At 38.8% G+C, this 26,696-nt stretch overlaps 3 protein-coding genes across 3 annotated transcripts; 2 read left to right on the top strand and 1 right to left on the bottom strand.

Moving 5' to 3' along the window:
* The first annotated feature begins 92 nt into the window (after nucleotides 1–92).
* LOC140936533 (sorting nexin-2-like) lies at nucleotides 93–12,742 on the top strand. Its single transcript, XM_073386020.1, has 15 exons — nucleotides 93–422; nucleotides 2,602–2,686; nucleotides 3,553–3,596; nucleotides 5,512–5,653; nucleotides 6,295–6,376; nucleotides 6,713–6,788; nucleotides 7,831–7,944; nucleotides 9,019–9,112; nucleotides 9,494–9,541; nucleotides 9,820–9,908; nucleotides 10,063–10,131; nucleotides 10,404–10,547; nucleotides 10,705–10,785; nucleotides 11,214–11,285; nucleotides 11,817–12,742. The coding sequence occupies exons 1-15, from the start codon at nucleotides 123–125 to the stop codon at nucleotides 11,865–11,867; spliced, it is 1,491 nt and encodes a 496-aa protein (XP_073242121.1). The 5' UTR covers nucleotides 93–122; the 3' UTR covers nucleotides 11,868–12,742.
* Nucleotides 12,743–16,327: 3,585 nt separating this feature from the next.
* On the bottom strand, nucleotides 16,328–20,023 carry LOC140938693 (uncharacterized). The gene is made up of 3 exons (XM_073388193.1): nucleotides 19,782–20,023; nucleotides 18,572–19,018; nucleotides 16,328–18,196 (listed from the first exon to the last, which is right to left on the bottom strand). The coding sequence occupies exons 1-3, from the start codon at nucleotides 19,972–19,974 to the stop codon at nucleotides 16,440–16,442; spliced, it is 2,397 nt and encodes a 798-aa protein (XP_073244294.1). The 5' UTR covers nucleotides 19,975–20,023; the 3' UTR covers nucleotides 16,328–16,439.
* Nucleotides 20,024–24,864: 4,841 nt separating this feature from the next.
* On the top strand, nucleotides 24,865–25,719 carry LOC140936895 (uncharacterized). Its single transcript, XM_073386399.1, has one exon. It carries the CDS (start codon nucleotides 24,865–24,867, stop codon nucleotides 25,690–25,692), a length of 828 nt encoding a protein of 275 aa, XP_073242500.1. The 3' UTR covers nucleotides 25,693–25,719.
* Nucleotides 25,720–26,696: the final 977 nt, after the last annotated feature.

The raw sequence follows: 26,696 nt of genomic DNA, 5'->3' as shown, positions 1-26,696 counted from the left end.
CAACCTTATAAAACGCTACGTCACGCAATCTTGAGTTAAATACAAAGCGGGGGTGGGGTGGTTATTCGCCTCTGGTACACGCACTCGAGGCTATACCCACGTGACACTAATCGAGAGTAAAGATGGCGGACGACCATGAAGAACCTCCTGCTCTTTTTGACGATGATGCTGAGACATCCGAAACCAAGACGGACGAGGTCGCAGACTCCAATCCCTTTAACATCGGAGATACCACAGAAATCACGCTAGATGATGGCAAACCAGAGCCTGATGACAGCTCCCAAGATGCTGATAAAGGGACCGCCGAACCCGATGAGGAAAAGTCGGACCTGCCTACCTCCGCCGCAGCCTCCGTTGATGTGACAAACCTGTCGAAACCGAGTGAAGAAGAAAGTCAGGTACCTTCGAAGGAAAAGGCTGAGGTAAGACTTGAGGCTATTGTGTATTTTATTACTGTTTTTTGAGTTGTTTTGATTGCAGTTTCGTTGACCTTTTGAGCCTCGCATCGGGAAGCTAATATCTTGTTTCTCAGTGCATGTAGTGCTATTCATAAATCGATCTATTAACTCCATGTTTTATGACTAAATTAAATGGGCTATATTACGCGCTGATAGATAAGAAAGGTCTAAAATGACAATGATCATTTCAAAGTCGAGTAATAAAATAAACATCGGATATTCTGGTATTCATACCAAATCAAGATAAATTCAACACTAACTTGTCATGAGTTCTAAGAATCATAAAAAGCTTTACTTTTGAATGTTCATGCACATTAGACGTTTTACGTATTAAACAGAGGAACTTTGTTCTCCAGTAAACGCCTTGTGGTAGATCTGTTATGCTGGGCAATGAGAACCCTAAGCCTTGCCATAAATGTAACAAAATGCCAAAGGATGACAACACCTTGTTCTAGAACCAATAGGTGATTCCATTAACCTGTCTAACAGACGTGCTTATGTCCTTGTTGTTTGTGCCTACTACTGTTGTTAATCGTATTACAAGGAAAAGTTACTTGAACTGGTTGTGTTTTCCTTATTTTTAAAACCCATCCTGTCAAAGTTTTAAGTTTTTAAAATTAATTTGGCAATTAACCCTCGGACGTACACGCAAACTCATACCCCCACCATGGTACAAGGGGGCGCAGAGGGGGTGGATGGAACCCCTCCCAGGGGTTTTTGATATGTTGCAGTATTTCGAAACGATTTTGCCTTTAGTGGAAAGCCTTTGATCTGCTTAACAACATGAAGTATATTTTATGGGTGGTGGCACTGCTGGAGGCCTGTGATGTTACCAACAATGGTCCCGATCTTGGCCGCCATCATGACCATGAGAAATGGTAATTTTTTTGTGCTTTATATGAAAAATAACACATAAATAAGCACTTTGCATGATTTTAGCCACAAGATTTACTTTTATTGTTGAAAGAAGTTGAAAAAACATGTATTTTCACTCAAAAATGGCTTGACCACCTGCTACTTGTGATGTCATATCTCATAACCATAGCAACTGAGCATCTCTAAACTTGTCTCAAAATGTGTGCCAGGGATGAACGAACAGCTACTGAAAACGTCAGGTGCTGATGTTTTATCCTCTAGGAAAAAACTCAGAAAAACCTTAGGGGGGGTGGCATCCACCCCCTCTCCCCCTTGTACATCCAAGGGTTAATTGAGCTATGAAGTGAAACCTGTATTACTATTCAATTGAATAGTCAATCTATGTACGTTGACCAAAGGTGGTTGATATGAAATAGACAAATTACCTGACAAGAGATGTAACATACTTGGAAACATATAAAAATATAAGCCATGCACTGCAATGAAACCTGAATAAACTTAACATTGATTTCTAGACTTTGCTAGCACTCGTATCTTACCAAAGAGTTGTCCCGCATTAACCTGAGATCAGGCTGTACTTTTATTTTCCTGGGTAACCAGATTCCAGGCCAGCAAGGCAAAGTGAAAAGTCTCCCATTTAGTTCAGTACTTGTGTACTTGAATTACGTGTGCTTGCGAATCGAATGTAATAATGATTGTTGTATCACGTGCATGTGCATTCACCTTATTACTGCGACATCAGATGGACCTTACACTGTGAACTCAATATCAGGGTATTTGCAGCCACATACCATGCATATTAGTCGGTACAACACGGGCATTCCAAGAATGTGGACAGATTCGGGAAAAATCTTGCTATACAGTTAATAGAGTGCCACTGAGGAAGAATAGACGGCAGGCTCCTTTTGACGCCCAAAACCAGAGTGTTCATTAGGCATCAGAGATTGGAGAATTCTCCTTTTACTACACAGAATTGTCCGGCTAAAATGCGATAGCCTGTGACTATTTTCTATTCAGACGTGGAGCTTCTTTCACAGTATTCTCCCATAAAGTTACACCTTTCTCAAAAACTTCCTTCCACCCAATAGCGAACCGACAAATAAAACTCATGAATACCTTTTTATTCCTCAACATGTCTCTGATTGTCGCAGGGTTTGGCCCCATTAGAAAGCTGACGTCAAAGAACCAAACAAGTGCATGTCACTGTGGACAAGTTGTGTTTAGGCAAATTGGGTATAACTTATTTCTCACCCTGTTTTGTGCTCAGGAAAAAGAAGCAGAAGCAGAAGCAGAAGAGGAAGAAACTGATACTTTTGACATGGATATCAAAGTTACAGATCCTGAAAAAATTGGTATGTGTAGACTTACATGTACATGAAAGTAATATTTCATTATTTTATTTCAGGGTTTACATTCATATCAAATCTGTGGGTGCATGAAATAAAGCGTTAACTGAATCTCATCATAATGGCAAGTTCCCCATTTGTGTTGAAAGGAAATATAGGGCAATTTAGTTTCTTTTTTTTTTTACACATCCAATCCTAGCCTGCAAGAACATCCATTTCTCGTCACTCTTCGCTGTTCGCAATCATTTCTTGCAGAGAAACGTCTGCAACACAGCGACAGAAATTTCACACTAATGACGTAAATCTGTCCGGAATCCGGTCAGAAGGGCTGATTGTTCGAAGGAGTAGTTACATTGTTTTAGCTACTGGGTACAAGTGACAGGCAAAAAACAAAAGGCCACAAAGGTCAAATGTAAATGCGAAAGTCTCTAAGTTCAAAGCAGTCAATATTTGTGAAATATAGTCTTCTCTAAAAGAAGCATTTGAGTTTTGCTGGAGCTCGTTGGCAGATGAACACAACACTTTACCAAAATCGACCAGAAGACACGCAAAATTGGACAAATTTATATTTGGAACCCCATGACTACCAGATGTATATGTAAACACTGATATGTGTAATCAGTAATAAATTTCTGCCTCTGAGTCGCAGAAGTTCCTTCGTGCCAAACGTCCCCAGCGGCGAAGAAGGAGGAGAAACAGATGTTTTTGCAGGTTAATCCAATCCCTTTGAATTTCTTTACCCCAACTGGAGAGCTGTGAATCACAACTATACTTCTAAAGTCAACTGACAAGCTGTGTCCATGACTTGATAAATTTAACTTAGCCTATTACCTGTTAATTGTTTATTGCTAATGTCATTTCTTATTATGCAGGTGATGGTATGAGTTCTTATATGGTGTTCAAAGTATCAACACAGGTAACATGATTTGAAAAATTTGGCTATAAATAAAAGTGATTTCACAAAGATTTACTGTATAGCTCCAACAGAGTTATTTTTAAGGTAAATGTACAGAATTACTTGTACCCTTCATTGGAAAAGATCTCATAAGTACAGAATAGTTCCAAATGGACTCATAATTGTCCATGCAGCTCATACTAATTTTACATGTAGGGTGTTTTCCATTCAACCAAAACGTGTGGTTTGAATTTCCGGCAACTCCCAGCAGCAAATGGAACAGCATTTTCCAAAATTTTCAAAGAGAGGACAACCTCACAGGGTACTTCCAAATTTTCGGAAACTTCTTGCAATAAGTTTTTTTTCCATTTAATAATTTGTTCCCGGAATTTCTAGAATTTTCGGTCAAATGGTTTGCATTTCAGAAATTCAACAGTTTCCAGAATTTCTGGAAACTTTTCTGGGAAAATTCAGTGCCATTTGCTGCTGTTTCAAAATTTTAGAAAGTTTTGGTTGAATGGAAACTGCCCATATTAGGCCGATTTAGCAATAGAACGGGAACATCATTTGACGACAGGAAAGCCCACAGAAAGGACTTAACTCGACTTCCAGTGCCCAATTTGCCACTCTGCCATTGGTCAAGCCAGTTGTTTGATTTGCATGCTGTCGTCAACTGACGTTCCCATTCTGTTGCTAAATCAGCCTAGTATCTAGGCTAGAACCTAGACTGCTGTATATCTATTACATACAGGTCAATTATTAATATGTAATAAACTGGTTCAAGACTTCAGAAGTACAGGTGTAGTGCATCGTTTTATTACCACAGCTCTGTTTCGTATGGCTAAAAGATTGACCATTAAATTAATGTAATGGTCAATCGCTGATACATCTATTACCTGATGAGTGTGGTCATCTTTTGGCCATAGGAAACAGAGCTCTAGTAAGAAAACCATGCACTACCTCTCAAGTCTTGAACCAGTTTATTATTATTGACAATAAAATTATTTTATTGTCAATGCTCCTCTAAGAGTTGAGCGCTCTCTGAAATACATTCAAATCAAATTCAAGAATTTGTATTATGTACAAGTCTGTATTTTTATGTTATCCTTGTGCTTACCATTTACACAAACCACCCCAATGGAATTCTTGTGCATAAAAATGAAACTATAAAATTTGACGTGATGGGAGGATGGCCCACTACAAACTATGTCCAAAAAAAACTGAACAGAGTCTGAAAAGAGTAGAAAAATTGCATTGCATTTAAATCTCAGCCCATATGTTCTGAAGCTTGTTGAACGGAAAGGCTCAAATCATTTGATTCTCCATCCAGAATTCCCAGTTTCCCCATGTACATGTACATTTAAATGATAAGTACCCCTTGTCCCTTCCAAATGAAGGTACAATGTACAAGTCATTGAATTGTCCCAGCCAACATTACAGTTCCAGGGTTAGTCATCTACCATTAACGCGCACAAGTATTCTTTTTATGTAAGAACTGTTCCCACTTGGAACGCTTTGTTTCCTGTTTCCATGCGTGCTGATAATTCCGTTGCTGTGTTTCATTCAAGTATTTTGTAATAATGTTATGTTTTGACGTTTTTTTATTTTATTCATGTATTTCTTTTTTCCTATGTCTTGTAATTTCATTTGTATTTGTTTAGTTATTTGTTTTCATTTTGTTTATTTATCTCACTGTCAATGTCATGAGCTTCCGTGCACTGACCATCCATTGCCGTATTGGCTCGCTAGAGGCAATTACACAAATAAAAGATTAAAGATTAAACACGATCCTTAGAGCTGTAAAGGTACAGTTTCAGATATAAGGTTAAGCACATACAACTTAGTAACTGAAAATTTTAGGCTAGATAATTTTTGGTAGGTTTACGGAGACATGGTTATAAAATACAGCACATTCTTTTTTTTTTTTTCATTCTAGACTACCATGCCAACATTCAAGAATGCAGAAACAACTGTCAAGCGAAGATTCAGTGATTTTCTTGGTCTTCACGAGCGACTGAACAGCAAATTTCTTCACCTAGGCCGTATCGTACCTCCAGCTCCAGAGAAGTCTGTTGTAGGTAAGTACATGAATGTACAGCTGCACATGTCAAAAGTCTGGGACATTCAGTGTGGAATAGAATTATTATTATTTATGCAGATTGAAAAATAATATTTTATTACTGAGATTATAATAATATTATGTGTAGAGCTATATTTGTACTTTAGAATGCTCAATAATTTAAAAAGTGTTCTTCATCATAGCCAAAAACATTCAGTGTTGTAGTTGACAGTTTTGATGCCTGCCAACCATCTTCTTCAAAACTAAAATACATGTATGCCAAAGGTGTCAGCATCCTTAAAGAGGCTCTTGTAGGTAAATTTCTTCAAGAGTTTTACAAAATAATGCTGCCTAACATTACTGTCATTGAAGTCCTCATAATCCTATTGAACTTACCTCTCTTGAAAAAAAAAGGATACACCCTGTACGTGTACTTCAGCAAAGATTTTTCTAAGCACTCATTGGCAGCTGTTTTAACCAGCGGAAAAAGAGCTTACTACTGGCTCAAATTAGTCTAAAAAACAAGCTTGGAGATGTTTTGAAGGGACAATTGACTGAAAAACCTGCCTCTCTTTTAGCTACAACCTTGCTCCAGTTTGAATATTAGTCTTGATGTAGACTTCAGAGTGTATTCAGCTGTGTTATGATGTCATTTTATAGGAATGACCATGGTCAAGTTGGGAAAAGGTGAAGAAAATACTCCAGTGGATTTCATTAACAAGAGAAGAGCTGCTTTGGAAAGGTAGGGATGATGGCGACTACAACATGTAACACCAATAATATCTACAGTATTAACTGCTGTTCATAGCCTTGTTATGTTAATCAAGCAAGAAACTGAAAGAATTGAATGATTTCATTCCTTTTTGCTTATTCGTAGTATTTTGGCATAATTCTCAAAGGGAGCATCTATTAGACATGGGCTGTTTACTAAAGAGGGGCTTCTAAGACAATTTTAACAGCATAGAGGGGGTGCTTGTTATGTGGATAAGAGGCATTTATTTGGAAGTGGGCATTTATTAGGTCATTTACGGTGTGTAATGTTACAAGCTTAAATGTACTTCCTTTCTTTGCTCCTCAGATATCTAAACAGAGTAGCACGGCATCCAACACTCCGTGAAGATCCAGACTTTCGACAGTTTTTAGAGGCTGATGTGGTACTCAATGATTCACTGTTTGATTTTCTCTGTTTTTTGGCTTAAGTTGGCTTTTTTTCTATTTGCTATAGATTCCAACCTCAAATGATTTTATGATTAATTTTTTCTAGTTCAGTTACATGTACATGTACCTTGTGGCAGTTTTTTATGTTTTTTGAATCCAATTTTTGTGGTTTTTCTTGCATTCCACAAAAAGATTTGAGGAAAAAAGGACATTCCTGCAGAAACAAAACTAAACTACTGTTAAGGAGGCCCTAGCCTGTTGGGGTAAAATTCTGACAAGCAACATGGCCTTTAAAGAGCAACATCAGACTTGTTACAAGTCAACCTCTCTTCATTTCTTAAAAGTGAACAAAATGAGCTTCAATGCATGAGGTCTTGAAGCGACCAAGCGAACAACAAAGTCTCGAGGTCGACTTGTTTTGCCTGAATGGATTTGAATCATATTGTAAATTCACGTTGGAAAAAAAGGATTGACATACATGTATGCTGTGTCAGGAGAAGCGTGAAAGATCACTCACTGTCCCATTAGTCATTGTCATGCGGTCCCACCCATAGAATTCTGGACCGGTGAAAAAATGAAACAGTTATGAAAAATCCTTTAAAATGGCATAACCAACCAGAAAAAAATAATAAAGAACTTTTAGAAAGTCTACAGCAACATCAGACTAAATGAAAAGGCAAAAAACAACATAAAGATGGGTTAAAAAAATATTGACAAGGACATGTCCTACTCCTCAAAATGGAAAACAACCATATTGAATTTCAGACTAGGGATATATGTACCCCCCCGGCGCCCCCACCAAGAGGGCCTCGTTAATATATTGTTAGTGTGTAACAAGCAACTTCTTTTTGAAATATTCAAGTTTCACATGCTTTAAGACTTTCTTGATTGTACATGTACATGTAAATAATTATTTTGATCATCATGCAGAAAGCATCTTCTATCGTTTATCAAAAGTAGTGTTTTCTTACTATTGTATGTGGTAAAGCACTTGTTATTAATTTTCTGTTAATCTGTATGTTGCTTTTCGTGTGTTAGTTACCCCGAGCTAAAGACACTGCCGCATTTAGTGGTGGAGGTTTGAAGCGCTTTGTCAAATCAGTGGGGGACACCATGTTTCATCTCACCACAAAGATGTCTGAATCTGATCAAGTATGTTTCAATTGAATTATTAATAGTAAACATCAGAAGTAAAAGTGTCATTTTATTTTTAAAAGAACAAACAAGTTATTTGATTCAGTATAATAAATGTCCAGCACCAGTGACATCTGATTTAAGATTCCCTACCGTAGTTTCAGTTTTCGATCTCACAGTTATTTAGTCGCCGTTTCAGCTCCTTGTTAAAAATTACAACCACTCCTCTTCTCCTCTTCTGTCAGTCAAAGTGGTTCATGTCGTGCTGAATCAAATACACTGTAGTCTATGTTATTCACAGGAGATCAATCGACTATAATTTATGCCTAGAATTTCCGGTTCGATGATTCTTGCGCTACACGATTCTCATACTCAGGGAACGAGACCCAACTGGTAACTTACTTTTGAGTGGTACTGTATACTGGAGAAACTATAGATCTAAGCTATCTAAGGCATCTAAGCAGTCTTAACTAACTCAAAGCTCAAATTGAAGTTATCATACATACTGCAAAAGTGCTTTCATGATTATCAAAATTAGGAAAATGTAATTTTCATGGCTGGTTTATTGCGGGCGAGGGAGTGCAAGCCCACAAACCTATTCTTGGTGAGGATGGTCAGCGCCACTTTATAAACTGTATAGCAAGGTTTTTGCAAAATCTGTCCACATTCTTGGGATCCTTTTGTTGTGCAATTATGGTAATATGAAAGGTATATCAGGGTGCAAAGAAAGTCAGTTTTACAACCTGCCATTCGGGCAACCTGTAGCTAGGATGTACTAGCCCACAAGTCATTTCAACTAGCCCCAAACCCCTTTTGATTAACAGGTTTGATTGCAATCCTTCTGTAGTTTGAATTTCCCCAAAAAACAGCACTTACCCGTCAGGCAAGTTAATAACAAAAATCACTATCCCGATAGCAAAATCCACTAGCCCCAGGCCATCGGACACGATTTTCTTTGCACGCTGTAAGTAACCATGAAGGCCCTGGTGTTGAGTTTAAGGTCCCTTCACTAATCACATGAATGTAAATTTCTGTAGTGCCATGCACATGTATCTGAATGTTTATTCTAAATGGATTAACCTTCACTTGCAGTGGTTTGAGGAGAAGCAGCAGCAAATTGAAACTCTGGACCAGCAGCTTAAGAAACTTCATCAGAGTATAGAAATGCTTTTTGTACAGCGCAAAGGTTGGTCTACAATAATTAAAAAAGGAAAGAAAATTTTTGAGTTTTTTTATACAGTTGTAAGCCTTGAAAAGTGCCTTAAAATTGAAAATTAGGAAACATTGTCTTGAATGAACTTGAATTTCCCCCACTTGTATGTCTTAAAAGTAAACAACCTTTTTTTCAAGCAGAAAACTTCCACGTCATACCCAAGTTTCTGTGCAAATTTTAGTGTTTTCAAAGAGATACATGTATGACAGACTCAGATCTTTTTTCAAAGATTTGTGATTTAAAACTTCCAAATAACCAAATATGTTAGCCAACCTCAACAGTTACTTTCGTCTTCTTTGAAATTTATCAAATTGTTCTTAAAAGCTAATTTATCTCTTTTGTTTCTGCACTTAGATTTGAGTTCTTCAACTGCTGCATTTGCCAAGTCCACAGCAATGCTGAGTAAGTAGATTGTGGTGAAAAACATACAGTTTCATTGTACCACAGTACTTCTAAAAACATTCTAAAAGCTGTTGTGAGCCCCCTTGATATGCATTCTGATCTATAAAAGAGCTCATAATAAATCTGAATCTACAATATACATTGTACATGAAGAACTTTATATAGAACTTTAGAGTGTTTTCAGCACCCACATTTTAGAGCCTGTGCTATTTTCTAAAAGAGAATACCACTCAAAGTGGTATTGTTATATCTTTTCTTTTCTTTTCCTTTTTTTACAGGTAATGCAGAAGAGCATGCCACACTGTCCCGTGCACTTTCCCAATTGGCTGAAGTTGAAGAGAAAATTGAACAGCTTCATTTAGGCCAGGTATACACAATATTGTAATTAACTTTAAAGCTGATATGTCAGCTAGTTATCAGTATTAGAACTTTGTAGCACCTTAACACTCTCTGTACTATCCTGCAAGAATAAGAGAATGGTTATCAGTTTCATTGAATCACTCGTGTTCTTTTTTTTCTAGGCGGACTCAGATTTTTATGTATTGGCTGAACTGTTAAAGGATTACATTGGTTTGATTCAAGCTGTCAAGGTCAGTATGAACTTCTGGGCCCAGTTGTTTGAAGGCTGATTAGTGTTTAACCGAGGGTTAAATTTAACCCGGGTTTCTTTTTCTTTTGTTCAAAAGCATTTTCTCGGATAGTTTTCGCTGTTATTTTTAGAGCACCCAATTATCAACCTTGTAGGCAAAAAGATAATAAATAATAATAATGCATCCTCACCTGAAGACTGGGTTATGTAAACCCAAAGTGTTAGTCAAAAGCTGTAACAAAAAGTAGCAAACTGATTTTTTTTTTCTTTTAGGCAAGCTTCAATGAGCGTGTTCGTGCCTACAGCAACTGGCAGCATGCACAGCAGATGCTGACCAAGAAAAGGGAAGCCCTGGTCAAATTGGAGCTGGCCTCAAAAAATGAGAAATTGCCACAAGCACAGGAGGAAGTCAAAGAGGTGAAAATTATGGATTAACTAACCTTTTATTATTATTCAGAGATACTGCAAGCCTTTTGCTACATGTATCTGCTGCCCTGATCATTGTTTCTTGTTGTTGTTGTTGTTGTTTTTTTTTTCTGAAGAGTTATCTTCCTTTATATTATTTTACTTACAGTGGGAACACAAGGTAGAGAAGGGAGAAGAAGACTTTGGTAAAATATCGAAACTAATTCAAAAGGAGATGGCACGATTTGAGGTAAGAAAGACCCACTATACTTCATGGTCATTGCATGGAGAGCAGAAGATATCAAGACAAAACAGCCTGAAGTAAATCAGTGTGTGATAAACAAAGCTACCATAAGTGAGAATAAACACTTTTACTTCCACAGAGTGGCTCTAACTTTTGAGTTTGTGGACAAAATCCCGTGGTGTGACCATTCAAACGTAACCTTGTTGACAGTACCTTCACGTGGTGCCATTAATTTGTTCTTCAGTAGTTTACTTAATGAAATTTTAAAAGCTTGTCTATGGCTTACTTTGGCAGTGAAAGGGTTAACATAAGTAGTGTCTTTGCTCATCAAGCGGGGAATGTTCCCAGCATTACGGATATGAATCGTTTTGTTGTTGTCGTTGTTGGTTTTACTTTTTTCGAGATTAATGAGGTGGGGTTTTTTTTCTCCACAGAAAAACCGGGTGAAAGATTTCCGTGAAGCCATTGTCAAGTACCTAGAAGCAATGATGGAAAGCCAGCAACAGGTATGTAAATTGTTACTGTGCAGGGAGGAGTTGATGGCTGGTATTTTTAGTGGAGCTCCATGCACAAGAAAACTAGTGAAACTCGGGGCGCTTGTCAACTCTGAGATTGAAGCTAAGTCCACAGTGCCCACGCCACTGTGCCATCCTTTCTTCCATGTGCATTTTCACATTGCCCATAATACACCTAGTTTACCCACAAGAAAAATTTGGATAAGCATTGTCTTCAATTTGTCTTGCGACAAATGTGATACCCAGGAGAAATGGGCCATTTCCAAGTTACCCAAAGCTTGTCAAGACGAAGCTCAGTGCAAAGCTATTGTTATGAAAATGGGGTCTCAATTTCATGCCAATAAACTCACTTTCACAAGAAAGGTTTTGCCGTTTGCCTCGTTTTGAAAGTGAGAGTTATACATGTAGGAATTCAGAAATGGTGTAGTGGAAATAATAGTTATGCGAAACTTTGCAGGGGGGGTAAACAAAAAACGGTGAATTATAACCTCATTTTTTTCTTTTTCTCGTGTTTTCTTGTAGCTTATCAAGCACTGGGAAGGCTTCCTGCCCGAGGCTAAAGCCATTGCATAGATGTTTGATTTAAATATAATTAATTTTCCAATTTTACAAAGAGTAGTATAGTACGTCTCATGTATAGAAGAATAAATTCACCGTAACTGCAAAGCGACAAAATTCCATAATGATTTCTTCTCCATTGCGTTCACTTTAGTCACAGCCCCCTCTGTTAAGCAGATGATTTAAAATAACTACGAAGGGTCGAAGCTATTTGTCTTTCATTTGAGTTAAAGGAATGCTCAAAGAAAACCAGCGAACTTAAGGTTGACATTTAAAGCCCTAATACTGCTTTTTCTCCAAAATGATACCCATACATTAAATTTTCTTTTGGTGTAATAAGGAGAAACTGTTTGCCAATCGAGATTTGAGATCTTGTAAGGGGAAATTTGTTACTGCTCGGCTATATCAGCTTTAAGGGTCAAATGTTGTTTTTTTGACTTAAAAAACTGGACAATTTAAAGGATTTCATCGATCTGTAAGTTCAAACGAACGAAGGAGTTTGTTTTAACCATTTCACGTGATAGAATTTTTGGGGGGGATCCCTGGATAACCCCACGGGATTCGAAAAGCGCTTGAATATGTTACCACTCTTTACTCTGTTTGAATCCTTTCTCTTATTGTAGAGTGAATTTAGTTTTGTTATAATTAAAAAGAATGAATGCCGATCCATAGTTAATTTTGCAGTTTATATAGCCATCATTGAAATAACTCTGTTTTTATATTAAATTCGAACTCGATTTGGAGGGTAATAGTTCAGGAAGGTTATCTTAACCGTGAACATCGATAATAAAAGGAGCATTTTAGAAGTTAATGTTGTTTTGTAGTAGAATGACAGTTTATTGCCAGGAGATTCGAGCAAGATTAAATAAAGTTTTGCCTCATTAGAAGGACTTTTTGACGGGGACTAGCTTGGCTGTCAGCAAAGACACTGCTTGCTTGACTCACTCGATGAACTTCATTTGTTGGGAGTGAAACCTCCTTTTTACTGTATTGCGTTGATACAATTCTCTGCTAATTCAGTGCTTCACCCAGTTTTATATCAGCCAGAAAACCAGCTGCTTGGTGAAAACTGATGCTGAAGTAAGTCTTCTCTTATTGGTTCAAACAGCGTGGTTAGCATGAAACCTTCGAGTTAATTACTTTGTCAAAGTTGTTTTCCTTCGCCAGTTTTCACTGTTAGCATGAGTCATCTGGCCATTACAAAACAAGGAGAACAACGTAAAAATTACAAGGTATATACATACTCATACACAAACTTTCCATAATAACAAAAAGAAAAGTGCCAAAAATACTTTTCGTTTCGAAAATTCTGGCTTGTTGTCGATTTCGCAGAGGTGTGAAGCTTCTTGTCTGAAAATGATTAGCTAAAACTGACTTTCTATAACTGAATTACGTTATTGTAGGAAATTAACGATGCACTTGACAACGCGAAGAAAATTTACGTCACACAAACTTAACGCGAATTTCCCCAAAATTAGGTTTACATACATCAAATTAACGCGAAATTTCGTAAACAATGTGCGCCTAACTTTATTTTACGCGTATTTGCTGCAATACAAACTTGGACAGGGAAAGAAGGGAACAAGAGAACGAGGGAAAATGTAGAACAGGGGAACAAGGAAACAAGGTAAAACGGGAACAAGGGAAACTGATAAAGAACTAACAAAAAGAAAAGAAAATGATTTAAAACTTCCTGTGCACTAAGAACAGAACAGAGCCATTTCCAACGAGAAGTCTGTTAGTCAAATGCCCTGCAAACAAAGTCAATTCATATCCACAGGTAACCCAGGCTCTGTGATAGTACCACAGTACGGTTCCAGTAAAATTACAGTGTTTGTATGGGGTAAAAATATCATCCTAAAATTTCTAGGAAATACTAAATAAAGATCAATGAAACTTACTCTGCAGTTAATTGTTGTTGTCCTTATTGCTCCAACGAAGTTTCGGGATAATTTGCAGTAATTTGTTCAAATTCACTCTATCTACAATAATAATATACAAGGTAGGAAACACGAGGTGCCATTTTCGCCGACATACTCTCATTCAACACAACTTTTTCCACGAAATTCGAACTCCAACGGAAAATAGACATGCCAGGATCGTAGAAATAGGATAGCAGCAGATATAGAAACCAATGAAGCTTTCCCAGATAGAGAAACGAATCCCACAGACTTTGACAAACTCGAAGAATATAATCCAAACACACCGAGAATACGCTCGCCGAAGCAGCCGGGCCAGATCAACGCGCGGCCAAGAAAATGAAGCCTGGGCACTGTACAAAAAAATTCCATCCCGGGGGTCCTGGGGTGACCTTTCTAGGGACCGATACATCATTTGCCCAAGGCCACCCTCCCCTGCTGGAAAAATACTTGATAGAAGGCAATTGTTCTTCCTAGCCAATCACTATGGCCTGTTATAAAGAGATTATTTTCCTCTCGAACTATATTCAGCTCCTGGCGCTGGTCCTCAGAAAGTTTATCAAACATCAATAGGGCAAGGTTATAAGGGCAAAGGAAAGAACAACGAAGGACGATTTACAAAACTTAAAACGAGCAAAAGATATAAGTGAATTTTGGCTCTTACCGAGGCATTTGTACAACAGGATCAAATTCAAAGAGAGGTGTCTCACGATGCCGATAGAGCGTTCACTTGTATTGACAAGAAGTCGGCGTGTTACTGCCGCATTAATCGCTAAATATGTTAATCGCGCTAGTTCTTTGTTTACTAGTGCACGTGGCTTTCACATTCGTCTCAGTTATCGCAATTCATATTCTGTCGCAATTTTCTGTATAATTTTTGACATTAGTTTGTAAGCTTCAACGTTTATTTACGATAGTTTCGCTCGAGAGTTCACAGCAACAGTATCTCAGTCATCATCTACCTTTTGTTCAACCTTGTTTTTAGCCCGCCTTGTAAGCATTTCGCGTTGTTATTTCATTAGTTTCATTACTGTTATTTGCATTCCTTAGTAAAAGAAATGGGACGCCTTGTAACTCCGCAGACTCTCCTGATTATATTACTTTTTTTTTATCCATTTAAATTCAGGCGCGTGTGCGGGGTTTGCTCTGGCAAATGGTGATTGGCTAGGAAGGACAATTGCCTTCTATCAAGTATTTTTCCAGCAGGGGAGGGTGGCCTTGGGCAAATGATGTATCGGTCCCTAGAAAGGTCACCCCAGGACCCCCGGGATGGAATTTTTTTGTACAGTGCCCAGGCTTCATTTTCTTGGCCGCGCGTTGATCTGGCCCGGCTGCTTCGGCGAGAGTATTCTCGGTGTGTTTGGATTATATTCTTCGAGTTTGTCAAAGTCTGTGGGATTCGTTTCTCTATCTGGGAAAGCTTCATTGGTTTCTATATCTGCTGCTATCCTATTTCTACGATCCTGGCATGTCTATTTTCCGTTGGAGTTCGAATTTCGTGGAAAAAGTTGTGTTGAATGAGAGCATGTCGGCGAAAATGGCACCTCGTGTTTCCTACCTTGTATATTATTATTGTAGATAGAGTGAATTTGAACAAATTACTGCAAATTATCCCGAAACTTCGTTGGAGCAATAAGGACAACAACAATTAACTGCAGAATAAGTTTCATTGATCTTTATTTAGTATTTCCTAGAAATTTTAGGATGATATTTTTACCCCATACAAACACTGTAATTTTACTGGAACCGTACTGTGGTACTATCACAGAGCCTGGGTTACCTGTGTTCATATCCAGAAAAACTAATCTCCGCTCGGCGGGCCAAGGTTAGTGGCTCTGTGAAGAGCAACAATTCCGCGCCACTTTTGGTGCTTTAAGATTTTTAAGAAAATTTTTAGCGACTCATGTAGCTGCGATCTTAGGCGCAAGTTTTTTAGCAATTTTGTTGCCATTTTGTAATCTTTATGCAGCGATTCCCGTACGCTCGTTTAATACCTGCACTTATCGTCTTGGTTCTTTCTTTCTTAGCTCCCGCGCAAAGAGTCTTTATGAACTCACCGCTGGCCTCTGCCGTAACAAGCACAGTAATTATTGCATCTTTTCAGCTACATATATAGTCTCTTTATTCTCTACCATAAATGTAACTTTAAATTTTTGGCAAAGATGTTTTTATTTCGCCCAAAAAGGGCGAGGGGAGGGCAATTTCCGCCCCCAGCACCTCTCCCTGCGCGTTCCCTGCCTTAATTGGAATTTCTAGGGATAATGAATACATGTATCTGTTTTAAGGGTTACAGAGATAAGGGATAACAAGCATGAAAGGTACAAGTAAGGCGAGTAACTCAGTACAGTGAGCATCATTCGCTTTGTTGGAAATGTCTGTTGTGAAAAGGTTCTTTGGTAATTTGCATGCAACTTAGTGTCACGTGATATAAGTCGTATTTTAAACGGTTCTTATAAAACCACTTTGAAACTTAAGCTAATTGAAATATGAGAAAAGCATGGCGAAATTGTATCCACGGTTCAAGCAAGAGCGTGTTCTGTCAGTCACAAACCTCTGTTGAACCTGAAATTGCCACCGCAGCAACATTGTGTTTGTGCATTGTAGGTCACCATGCCACATTTTGATAAGCAAGTGGATTTCTTGGAAATTACGCGACCATGACAGCACTTTATAAACCTTTTGTTGTATCTTTGCTTGCCATTACAGCAACCTTGTATTCGTGGATTGTAGGAGACTTTGCCACATTTGGGTATAATAGGCAAGTGGATTTCTTGGAGATTACACGACCGTAACAACACTTCTTAAACCTTTTGCTGTACTTGTACTTGCCATTACAGCAACCTTGTTTTCGTGGATCGTAGGTGACTTTACCACATTTGGGTAAGCATGTGGATATCCTGAAGATCACACGACCGTAGCAACACTTCTTAAACCTTTTGCTGTACTTGTACTTGGCATTACAGCAACCTTGTTTTCGTGGATCGTAGGTGACTTTACCACATTTGGCTAAGCATGTGGATATCCTGAAGATCACACGACCATTACAGCACCTCTTGATCCTTTTTTTGTATCTTCTCCTGCCACTACAGCAACCTTCTGTTCGTGGGTTGTAGGGGTACAGTCCACACATGTAACTCGTGCATGCGTAGGATTTTGGGATTACACGACCATAACAACACTTTTGATATTTCAAAGAGTACACGGAACGATCTTTGCAACACCCATGGGTTTTGGGGTTGTAACTTGAATCACCGCATTTGCGGAAAGGTACACAAGAGTGGCGTCTGGGAATAACATGACCATAACAACACCTGCTGTACCTCAGAAAGTACAGGTATTGGCCTCCGCAACATCTGTAGATGGTTGGGTTGTAGCTTACGAAACCGCATTTGCGGTACGGTACACAATAGGCATTGTTTGGAATGAGACGACCATAGCAGCACTGATAATACTTTAAGGAGAACCGATATCTTCCATTGCAGCATCCATGCGTCGCTGGGTTGTAGCTTAAGTAGCCACATTTAGGGAAAGGCACACAGGAATCGTTTTGAGCAATCACAAGACCATAACAGCACTTATGAGTATTCAGGTAGTAGATGTATTTGCCAGCGCAACACCCTTGGAAAGATGCATTGTAGTTCTTGTGACCGCACCTTGGGATACAAGGAGCGTTCTTGGAAATAACACGGCTATAACAGCACTTCTGATATTTCAAAGAGTACGGCAATTTTCCTTGGCAGCAACCATGGGTCGCGGAGTTGTAACTTGAGTAACCACATCCGCGGGAGGGTAGACAAGAGTCGTTTTTGGAAATGACATGACCATAACAGCATTTCCTATACTTCAAAAAGTACAAGTAGTCGCCACCGCAACATCCGTAAATCGTTGGATCGTAGTTCCTGATATTACCACAGTTATAGGAATGCACACAGGACTCGTTTTTGGGAATTACAAGACCATAACAGCACTTCTCGTTACTCAGGTAATACACATATCTGCGATCACAACACCCCTGATGCGATGCGTTATAGAACCCGTAACCACATATTGGTAGACATGGAATACTATTAGGATAGACACGACCATAACAACACTTTTGGGTGCTTAGGTCATACACGTAATTGCGAGATGTCCCAGTACAGCACCCTTGATATGAGATGTTGTATCTTACAATCCCGCACTTGGTTGGCAGGCTACATGAAGAATTCCTCGAGGCAACGCTCCCGTCATTGCAGCACTTTAGGTAGAAAAGGCTAACCACGGTTCCATTGCAACATTGCTGAGTTCGCAAGTTGTATCGATGCTTGTTACCACAACACCCTTGGTGAGAAGAGTTGTAGTAGATCCCAAAACCACAATGGCGCACTGTGTCTTTTTGATTTTCAAACGTATAAGGGAAATTTTCTTCTTCCTCCACGGTAAATTCTAATCAAAGTTAAAACAATGTGTAAAATTGTCAGGACGAGTGCATGATATTACTGATATAAAAAGGATAATTATGGTCGGATGACACCAAAATACGTCCAATAACTTTTGTTGTGTAACATTTACCATAGCCACTGTATAGTCTGTCAAAGCACCCTTAATTTAACTTATTTATCTTATGTTACTTATAACTTAGAAACGAGTTTTGTGACCCCTTTAGAAATTGTTGAATTGCAATTTAGTTACATGTCAGTCTCAAAACCGCTTCGATCTATATTTTTCAGTTCTTGTGAAACTTTTAGTTTTGTAGAAGCAACGAGGTGTAGCTAAAACTATTTTCATATTCTCTTTCATGAGGTTAAAAAACTACATTACCTTGCGCATACCCATCTTCGAGATCTTCGTCTATGGCGCCATGTTTATGTTCGTTAATAGTTTCTTCCATGCCATCATTAATTTTGATATATTCGATATATTCTTCAGGTATCGAATCTTCTTCAGAACGTTCGTCCATCTTATACTCTGCCCTACCTTCGTTGTCTTCGTTAAAACTTTCGTCCCTTCTATCATTTATGATGTATCTGCCATCTTCGTCAAACTTTCCGTCCATCTCGTTTGCCATAACTTCACTGTCTTCAAAAGAAGTCTTTTCTATGCCCTGGGCTATGTCAATTTTACTTTCTTCGTTTGAAGCGTCTTCAATTTCGCCTTCTATGTCTCCTAATTTGTCTTCGTTAGAAGTTTCGCCCCTCTCGTCAAATTCGATATCTTTACTGTTTTCTTTAAAGGCTTCGTTCATCTCGTTCTCCACGCTTGCAGCATCTGCAAATGAGTCAAATAGAAAAGAAGCTGTAAGCTTGTAAGCTTAATATCCTGACACGTAAATAAAGTTTAAAAAAGTTTTCTGCTCTCATGTGTGTCATATTAAACCAGTTTTAAATCTTTCACCTCTCATCTCGAGGAATGAAAATTAAAACCTCGCCAAAATAAAATTCTAAGACTGCAATCCAGTCCGGAAGCCAGTAACGTAGTTTGAAATAATAGCCTTTTGCCACCCTGAAGGCAAAACGAGTTTAAGACCTTGGGCCCCCTGTTCAGTGTTCTTGAATGATGCATGGACTAGAAAAGGTCCTTGGCTGACGCTTGTCCGCTGTCACATATATTTTAATCCTGAGTATCTTCATCGTCTTCATCTTTGTCTTTACCACCTGCACAAGAGGGCAATGAGCATTGAATACGCTCCCACGAGGGTATTGGTCATGTGTCTGCCACCATGGAATAACCAGCGGAATAACATACAAATGCGCATCCCGGGGGGGAGAAAGAAAATAAAAAAAATTTTGACAGGGAGGCTCCGTCCCTAATGTAACCCCTTACCCTTGAAGTATCTACCCTTTTATATGTCTATACCCCGGGCGGAGCCTCCCGTGCAGGCCATTGTAGGAGGTCCCTCCCTTTCCCCCAGAAAGTTCATCCTATACATCTTCTCCGTTGATTTTAAGAAAAGCTTTCTGCACGGCAAGAAAAAAAGATAATTTTTACCCAAAACATCTCAGATGCTCTCTAATCTCTTTAGCTTTCTTACCGTTTATATCTGCACGTTGAGAATAAAGTTCGTCGAAGTCATCTTTGCTTATGCCCTCCTCTAAAGCTGCAGGAATGTTCATGAATTCCACAGGTTCGGCTGCATCTTTTTGGTCTTGTTTTTCGTCTAAGACGGTTTTCAGAGCAGCAGTTGCTGCAAGGAGGAGAAATAGCGTTCCCAGAACGCCCGACATATTTGCTTCCTTAACTATACAGGTTGCATAAAGTGATGTAGCTAAAACAGCTCTTTGTATTCGACTGCGAACGTGTCTGCATTGTGATTCTAGAGATAACATTCTCCTTGAGTATTGGAAGGCTATCGGAAATACTTGGCAAACTTACCAATATATATTGCTGACAATATATTAGAACGGAACATTTTACAGTCGTACTCCAAACGTAGGTAACAGATATCTAGATGTTTAGCCGTTTTATCCTCGTTCTATTTGTTTCTTGGTTGAAACGGTTGGGTACGTAGGGGTTTTTGTGAGATAGTGTGCGCCAATTCAGTTAAATCTTTTATAACAGCGAATTGGAGTCTGAGATATTAGCTAGACGGATAGTTGACTATTTCACTCTTACAGTGCCGACAAGTTAGAATATCGTTTTGTACGCAACACAGGTGAAAGCTATAAGGCGCGGGAATTTTACGTCCCTAGCCTCGAATAGCTTTGCTGCAGCTTGTTTTATACTCAGTACATGCTTCAATAATCGTTTCCAATGTATTCAAGTAAGCGATGTTCTTTTTACTGTATAGCAAGAAAAGCTGCTTATTCCTTGACATTAACAATATCAGTTCAAATAAACACTAGCTTTGTTTGACTAAAAGCCGAGACAGTAAGTCCAGGTAAGCGGCCCCGGTAACCCCCCCCACTACCCTTCCGGCCCGGCAGGGCCTCTTAGTTTAGTAACCGTCCCTGTCAAGAGCCCATAACTCGGAGCAAGCAACTTCCATGTACTCGTTTCACGGCGTTTTCACTGACTAGTTTATTTTTAGAACAATTTTGGCATGAATTTAGAATATCTTTCAGGTCCCACAAACCGGTCACCAAAACCAAAAACTCTGACAGTGTCAATTTTGACCTTTTAATGACTTTTATTTTTCCTTTGTCACATTATATATTTATCATGAGTTCATGAACAGAGTGGATTTCATTTTCGCGGGAAACAGTGCACTAAAATGTATCTAAAAATAAAACGGTCCACAAAAACGCAGTGACATAGGACTAGTATGACGGGAGAGTTGCTCGCTCCAAGGCTTCTGTCCTTGTTAAACTACAGACTGTTTTTTTTTTTTTTTTGCGTTCCCATGCAACGAATGTCTTCATCTCACGCAGGAGGCAGAATTTTGCTTATATTAGTGTCATTAGCACGCGCAGAAGTTTTCAAATCAGCCAACCATGCTCCCTTACGGCCTCCAAGAGGATCGAGAAGTGTTTTTGGAAACCCAGTTTCCATAGTACTTGTAGTGGTCGTAACCCTGCTAAAATTTCCAGGAGCCCGCCTGATACATGGAACTTCCATATGCTGGCCGTGAAGTTAACCGAGTGATTCGTCAAATTTTTCCATCTACTGAACTGAGCTTCCACACGACAAAGCTTCCAAAACAGCCAATCTTAATTCAAAGCAAATTCGATATTACTTGTAGAATCTGTAGCAAACACATTTTTGTTCAAAATAATTTATTGATTCCTCCTCGATTAAACCCATTTGCTGGTAGAAGCCAGAGGAATTTATAAGTCAATAAAACAGAAAAACGTAAGGGCCAGTGGTCGATCTTTGGCTATTTTCTTTGTTATCACATGCAGTATGCTCTAACGAATGTTGAATTTTACTGCCGGCGGGCATGAAAAATTCCCGTATGAGTAGCGACATTCAAGGCAATGATCATGGCGTAAAGATTTTCCCTAGTTTCACCCCAGTTCCCATATTGATCGCTTCCAGCTGGAACACAGAAAAGGAAATTCATCTCTTTACTGGCTTTTAATAGTACACGATTGTTCAATACTAAACTGGCAATTTCTTTTAAGGTGGCCTTTTTAAACAATAAAAAAAACAGTGCATGAACCTGTCCAGTGAAATAACCTTAACTGGGAGTTACCAGTTTAAAGGAGGCTTTGAGAAATCCGTCAAATTTCCTTGAAACAGAATGAACAATTATTGCTCTCGCTTTAACGTTTTTACTTATTCTAGCCTGCGTGACGCAGACGTATAATCTAGCCGCCGGCTTGTATTTCCGAGATGAAAAGGGAATACCCAGCAGACCAGCTCGCTCCTTGAGAATAGGGAATCTTTTTCTAAATATTAATATGCGAATGACAATAAAGTAGCAACACAAAGTAAACCATCCAAAACAGCATACAAATCAGCATAAAAATTCTAGTTTTGGAACTGATTTTTCGAATCAGTTCCTAATTCATTATAGCCTGCTGGAGGGGATCGTGTATGCTCAAAAAGTTCTCTCGAAAAGCTGTTTATTGTAAACGATTATTTAAAGACCAGACTATCTGACTGGACTCAAGCGTTCTTGTTTCACCACAGTAAATCGTGTACAACAGGAATACCATCCCAAGTCATCGCGAGGTCTCTACAGGCTGCCTTTTTTATAATAGGAGCAAATCAACACCTGGTCTTTCAGATCTTTTTACGCTGATTTGTCTCGTTTGAAGTACGTTGTCTGCCACATATCACTGCAATGATCTGGCAAAACTGGTGGACAAAAGAACGGTCGCTCTATTTTGGTAAAAACAAATATTATTATTTTAGTAAATAAGCGTACTAAGTAAACATAGTATAGTTACCATTATGTTTAATATGGCTGGTTAAAGTTTGTTCTGTTTTTGTTTTGTAATTGTAATTGTATTTTATTTTCTCCAGTCACGTACATTGTATTGTATTGTATAATACTATACTGTACTGTATTGTTTTATGTTGTATTGTATTGTACTGTATCATAGTGTACTGTACTGTTGTACTGTATTGTATTGTGTTGTGCTGTGCTGCGTTGTGCTGCGCCTAGCCTGTACTGCGCTGAACTGCACTGCAACTGCACTGCATTGCATTGTACTGCATTGTATTGAATTGTGCTGTGCTTTGCTATGCTGTGCTGCGCCTGCACTGCACTGCATTGCGTTGCATTGCATTGTATTGTATTGTATGTACTGTTCCCATGGTGTCTCTCTTTCTCCCGAAACGGACACCCTGGGAGCGACATTGTGATCAGAAAACTGGTAAACCAACGTGAACCATCAACAACAGTCTAAGTGATTTTGTCTTGTTTATTAGCTTTCTTGATTTTATGCACAGCCTCGTCCTCAGGGCTTTTCCATTTATATATTGATATAACTAAGCGAAACTTCATTTAAAAATCATTTACAGTAAAAATAATTAGGAATATCTAAAAATTTTCACAAGTATTAACTCGTTTTGTTCATTCTTACCAACATGAACAACAAATGTTAGTTAGAAGCAGAAAAGAACGTCAACATAAGAAAATTTTAATATTTGAGCACAAAGGTAGATCACTTTTTTTCTGGAACTCTAAACCAGGTTTGGAACAACACAGATACCGTCGTATAGAGTGTTTTCACTCACGTGGCCAGCATCTATGCATATTCATTGGAGCAAAAGAGAGTGTTTGCATAACAAAAGAGTTCAACTCCCAAAGGATTAGTTTGGGACACCAACATGGTCGCCGTTTCATTATTTTGGAACACCAATATGGCCGCCATGACGTCATGTGAAATCACTCTATAGAGAGTTTTCACTCACGTGGCAAGCATTCAATTAGTATGCAAATCGACTAGAAAAATTGAAAACGTCTAGAAAGTGTTCAACTCGCACAGGATTGATTTGGAACACCAACATGGAAGCCATGACCGTGACGTCATATGAAAACGCTCTATAGTCGCCGTTGCCAGGGGAAGCTGGTACCTATTGGGACCGAGGTTTGTGTAATCAGAATTAGTTACAGATTATCATAGTTTTGAAAGAAACCCATCTTCTGTCATTCATTGAGTATGAATCGTGACCGCGGCTGATGAAGGCTTGCGTAGCAGTCGCGGGAAAAGCACATGAGACGCGCGCCAGGCCCATGGGGTAAAAAGGATTAAAAGTATTAGGGGCTCCTAATTTTTTGCTCCATTTTTGTTGATTCATGACCTCGCGGGTCTGGTGCGCTTCTTGCTTCGGCTAAAATGAAACAAGAGAGAATATCGTCTCTTGAATGAAACTAATACAAACGAATGCTACACAGGCTAGATCGCTTAATTACAAAATTAAAAACAATAAAATGCTCAGTAAAATGCTCAACATTACAACATTTATACGAATGTTGATATCTTGAACCATTGGTAAAGACATCGACTTAACAATATTAAACGTATTGAAGCGAGTTGAAGGCTAGTTGAGTGAGATGTAATTAACTGCATGGTTAAAAACTTCATTTTATACTGCGCCCCAAAATCCGTTCTTTTTGAGAAAATGCTGGGTAAATTTTGAAAGCGTTCCGGTAACCAATTTTTTTTTCCTCAATTATTTTCTGTAAAATAAGAAAGAAAGCAAAGAATGACGTTAGTTAGCTTCCACACAAGACACTATTATTACAATGTCTATATGGAAAACAAATGAAAGATTATTGTCCTTTGTGTTCCGCTAAGCCCCCTTTGTTGTTCTTTGGCAAAGGTTGGCTTCAAATGTAAGAGCATATTAACGGTACTTAGCTGTTAATAGACTGGAAAATGAAATTCAAAGACGCGATAAATAGGAACTTTCCTATAGTAAACAAAAAGTATTAAAAACGTTGTTCGCTGGTCGCCACGGTGAAAGCTGTTTAAGTGTATTTCAGTCGCGTCTCGTTTTGCCTGTGCTGGGCTTTATATTTTGGCAAATAGTAACTACCCCAGAGGCTATCGTTTGTGAGTGTAATCAAGGTTCCTGTAAAGGGTTAACGACCAGACAGTCTGACTTAAATTCCACGGTAATGGCGCTCTGAGGTTCCAATCTTCGTACCAACAATGCTTCAACGTGAATTTTTGCTTGGGCGGAAAAAGATATCAGCGAAAAAGAGTCAGGGCAGGCATAGAATGACGGATCCTGAAGTCATAGGAGAGCAAAGACCATTCAGCACCGGGGATTTAAAAGACAGGAAAGATTGGAGGTTAGAGAATGGTGTTTTCGCCCGTTCCAGAGCAGAAACGTATAACGGTTCGCCTTCGCCGTATTTTTACGACTATACTAACACGGCGACCTGTTACAACTGTCTTTTTGACGCGGCCCAAGGAAGGCAATTCTGCGAAATCATGGGCTCTAAGTATTGCCACGAGTGTATCAGGGAAAAAAGAAAAAAAGACATCGAAGAAGAAGTTTTCAGCGCTCTGGGTATTTCACAAAACATGAATGAAGCTTCTTTGAGCGATACTATACTGTTTACGAGGCGTGAAGGCCCACAAGCCATGCGCAGTCCGAGTTCTATGGCAATCCGGCCAAATGATAGAAAATTGTTTGTTCGTTTGCACAATTTTAACACGAATTCGGAGTATTATATCAACCCTGTGGATGGAATCAAAACTAATCTAGCTCCCTCGTGGCAGACAGCCACTTTCGAAGGACGTTCGGTACCAGTTGAAACACGAGAAAGGGAAATTCAGGAAGTGTGTAATCAAACAAAGCCAACTCAAAATGAGTTTCTTCTGGTTCCTGAAAATGGCCAAGGCGCGGAGCAGGTGTTTGAATGGTCTTTGAACAGGAAGAAGAGGAAAATGGGAACTGCGAACTCTAAAAGAAAATTCGTGACGTTTAATGGACTTCCTATCGAACCGCCCTTGATTACTGTTGATTTGTCCAATCAAATTATGAATCACACCACTCCAAACGATTTCATAGAGATTCCTTCGTGTGGATCTAAAGTTTAAAGGAAGAGTTCTACCATCGGTTCCTTTTTAAAAAACTTTATTACTAACATTGTTTTACTAACTCTACATTTCCCACTTACATGTAAACAGGTCTTGTAGGCAACGAATGGTTGACAACTTGTCATAATGGAATTGACATACTTTACTTGTCTTTCAACTGAGATTGCAAACTCGAATACACTGTTCAGTGAAATCTTTCACAACAATTCACCTCTAAGCTTAAAGTATGTTATTTAAGTTTTTTTAACAACTGAAATGCGGGAAGTGGGAGCTGATAATTTCCAGTTTTAAATTTAAAACGTAGGAAAAGATTGGTCACCCTTTACATTAAAAATTACTGGATCCACCAATACAAACTAAACTTGAAAACGAACGTAAGAATATTTCCCAAATGAAAAAGAAATGATTATAGTAAACTAAATATCTCTTCCATATTTTGAGTCCACTCTACAGATTTACTAGAGCTATATTAGTACATTGGATCATGATTACTCTTTGATGAAGTAGGACTAGCTAATCTAAGGACTACTTGCACCGCTTTTATTGGCGGTCAACATACAGGTTTATGGATGACCGAGTTTCCCTTCTATTCTCTAAATCGTCTATGTTTTGCTTTCCTATCGCTGTTTTTAAGACACAATCATTTTTCTCACGGGGAATTATCAGCCCTCCAGTTATTTCTAATGGTCCTTCGATCCTTCGATCCTCTGGTCCCTATCATGCAGTCAAAGCTCTCCTTTCGACCACTCTCGTAAGCGACCAGCTCTGGTGAAAACCATCTCTGTGAAACCCCGTTTGAACTGTGACTTAAACTTTGTAAACTGACCGCTCCCGTACGCGACCTGGACCACCTTTGGCATTACCTAACTGGACTTTTTCTTTGTTCTTAAACTCTCGTAAGCGACCACTCAGGCAACACTGAAGAAACTGTACACTGCGCTAAAGGCTCGTTGATAAATATCTTGGTGTTACTTTGATAAACAAAACTGGATGTAGTGTTTAGC

Source organism: Porites lutea, chromosome 5 (assembly GCF_958299795.1).
Source record: "Porites lutea chromosome 5, jaPorLute2.1, whole genome shotgun sequence".
NCBI classification, from domain to species: Eukaryota; Metazoa; Cnidaria; class Anthozoa; order Scleractinia; family Poritidae; genus Porites; species Porites lutea.
This window is presented reverse-complemented; position numbering and strand designations above follow the sequence as displayed.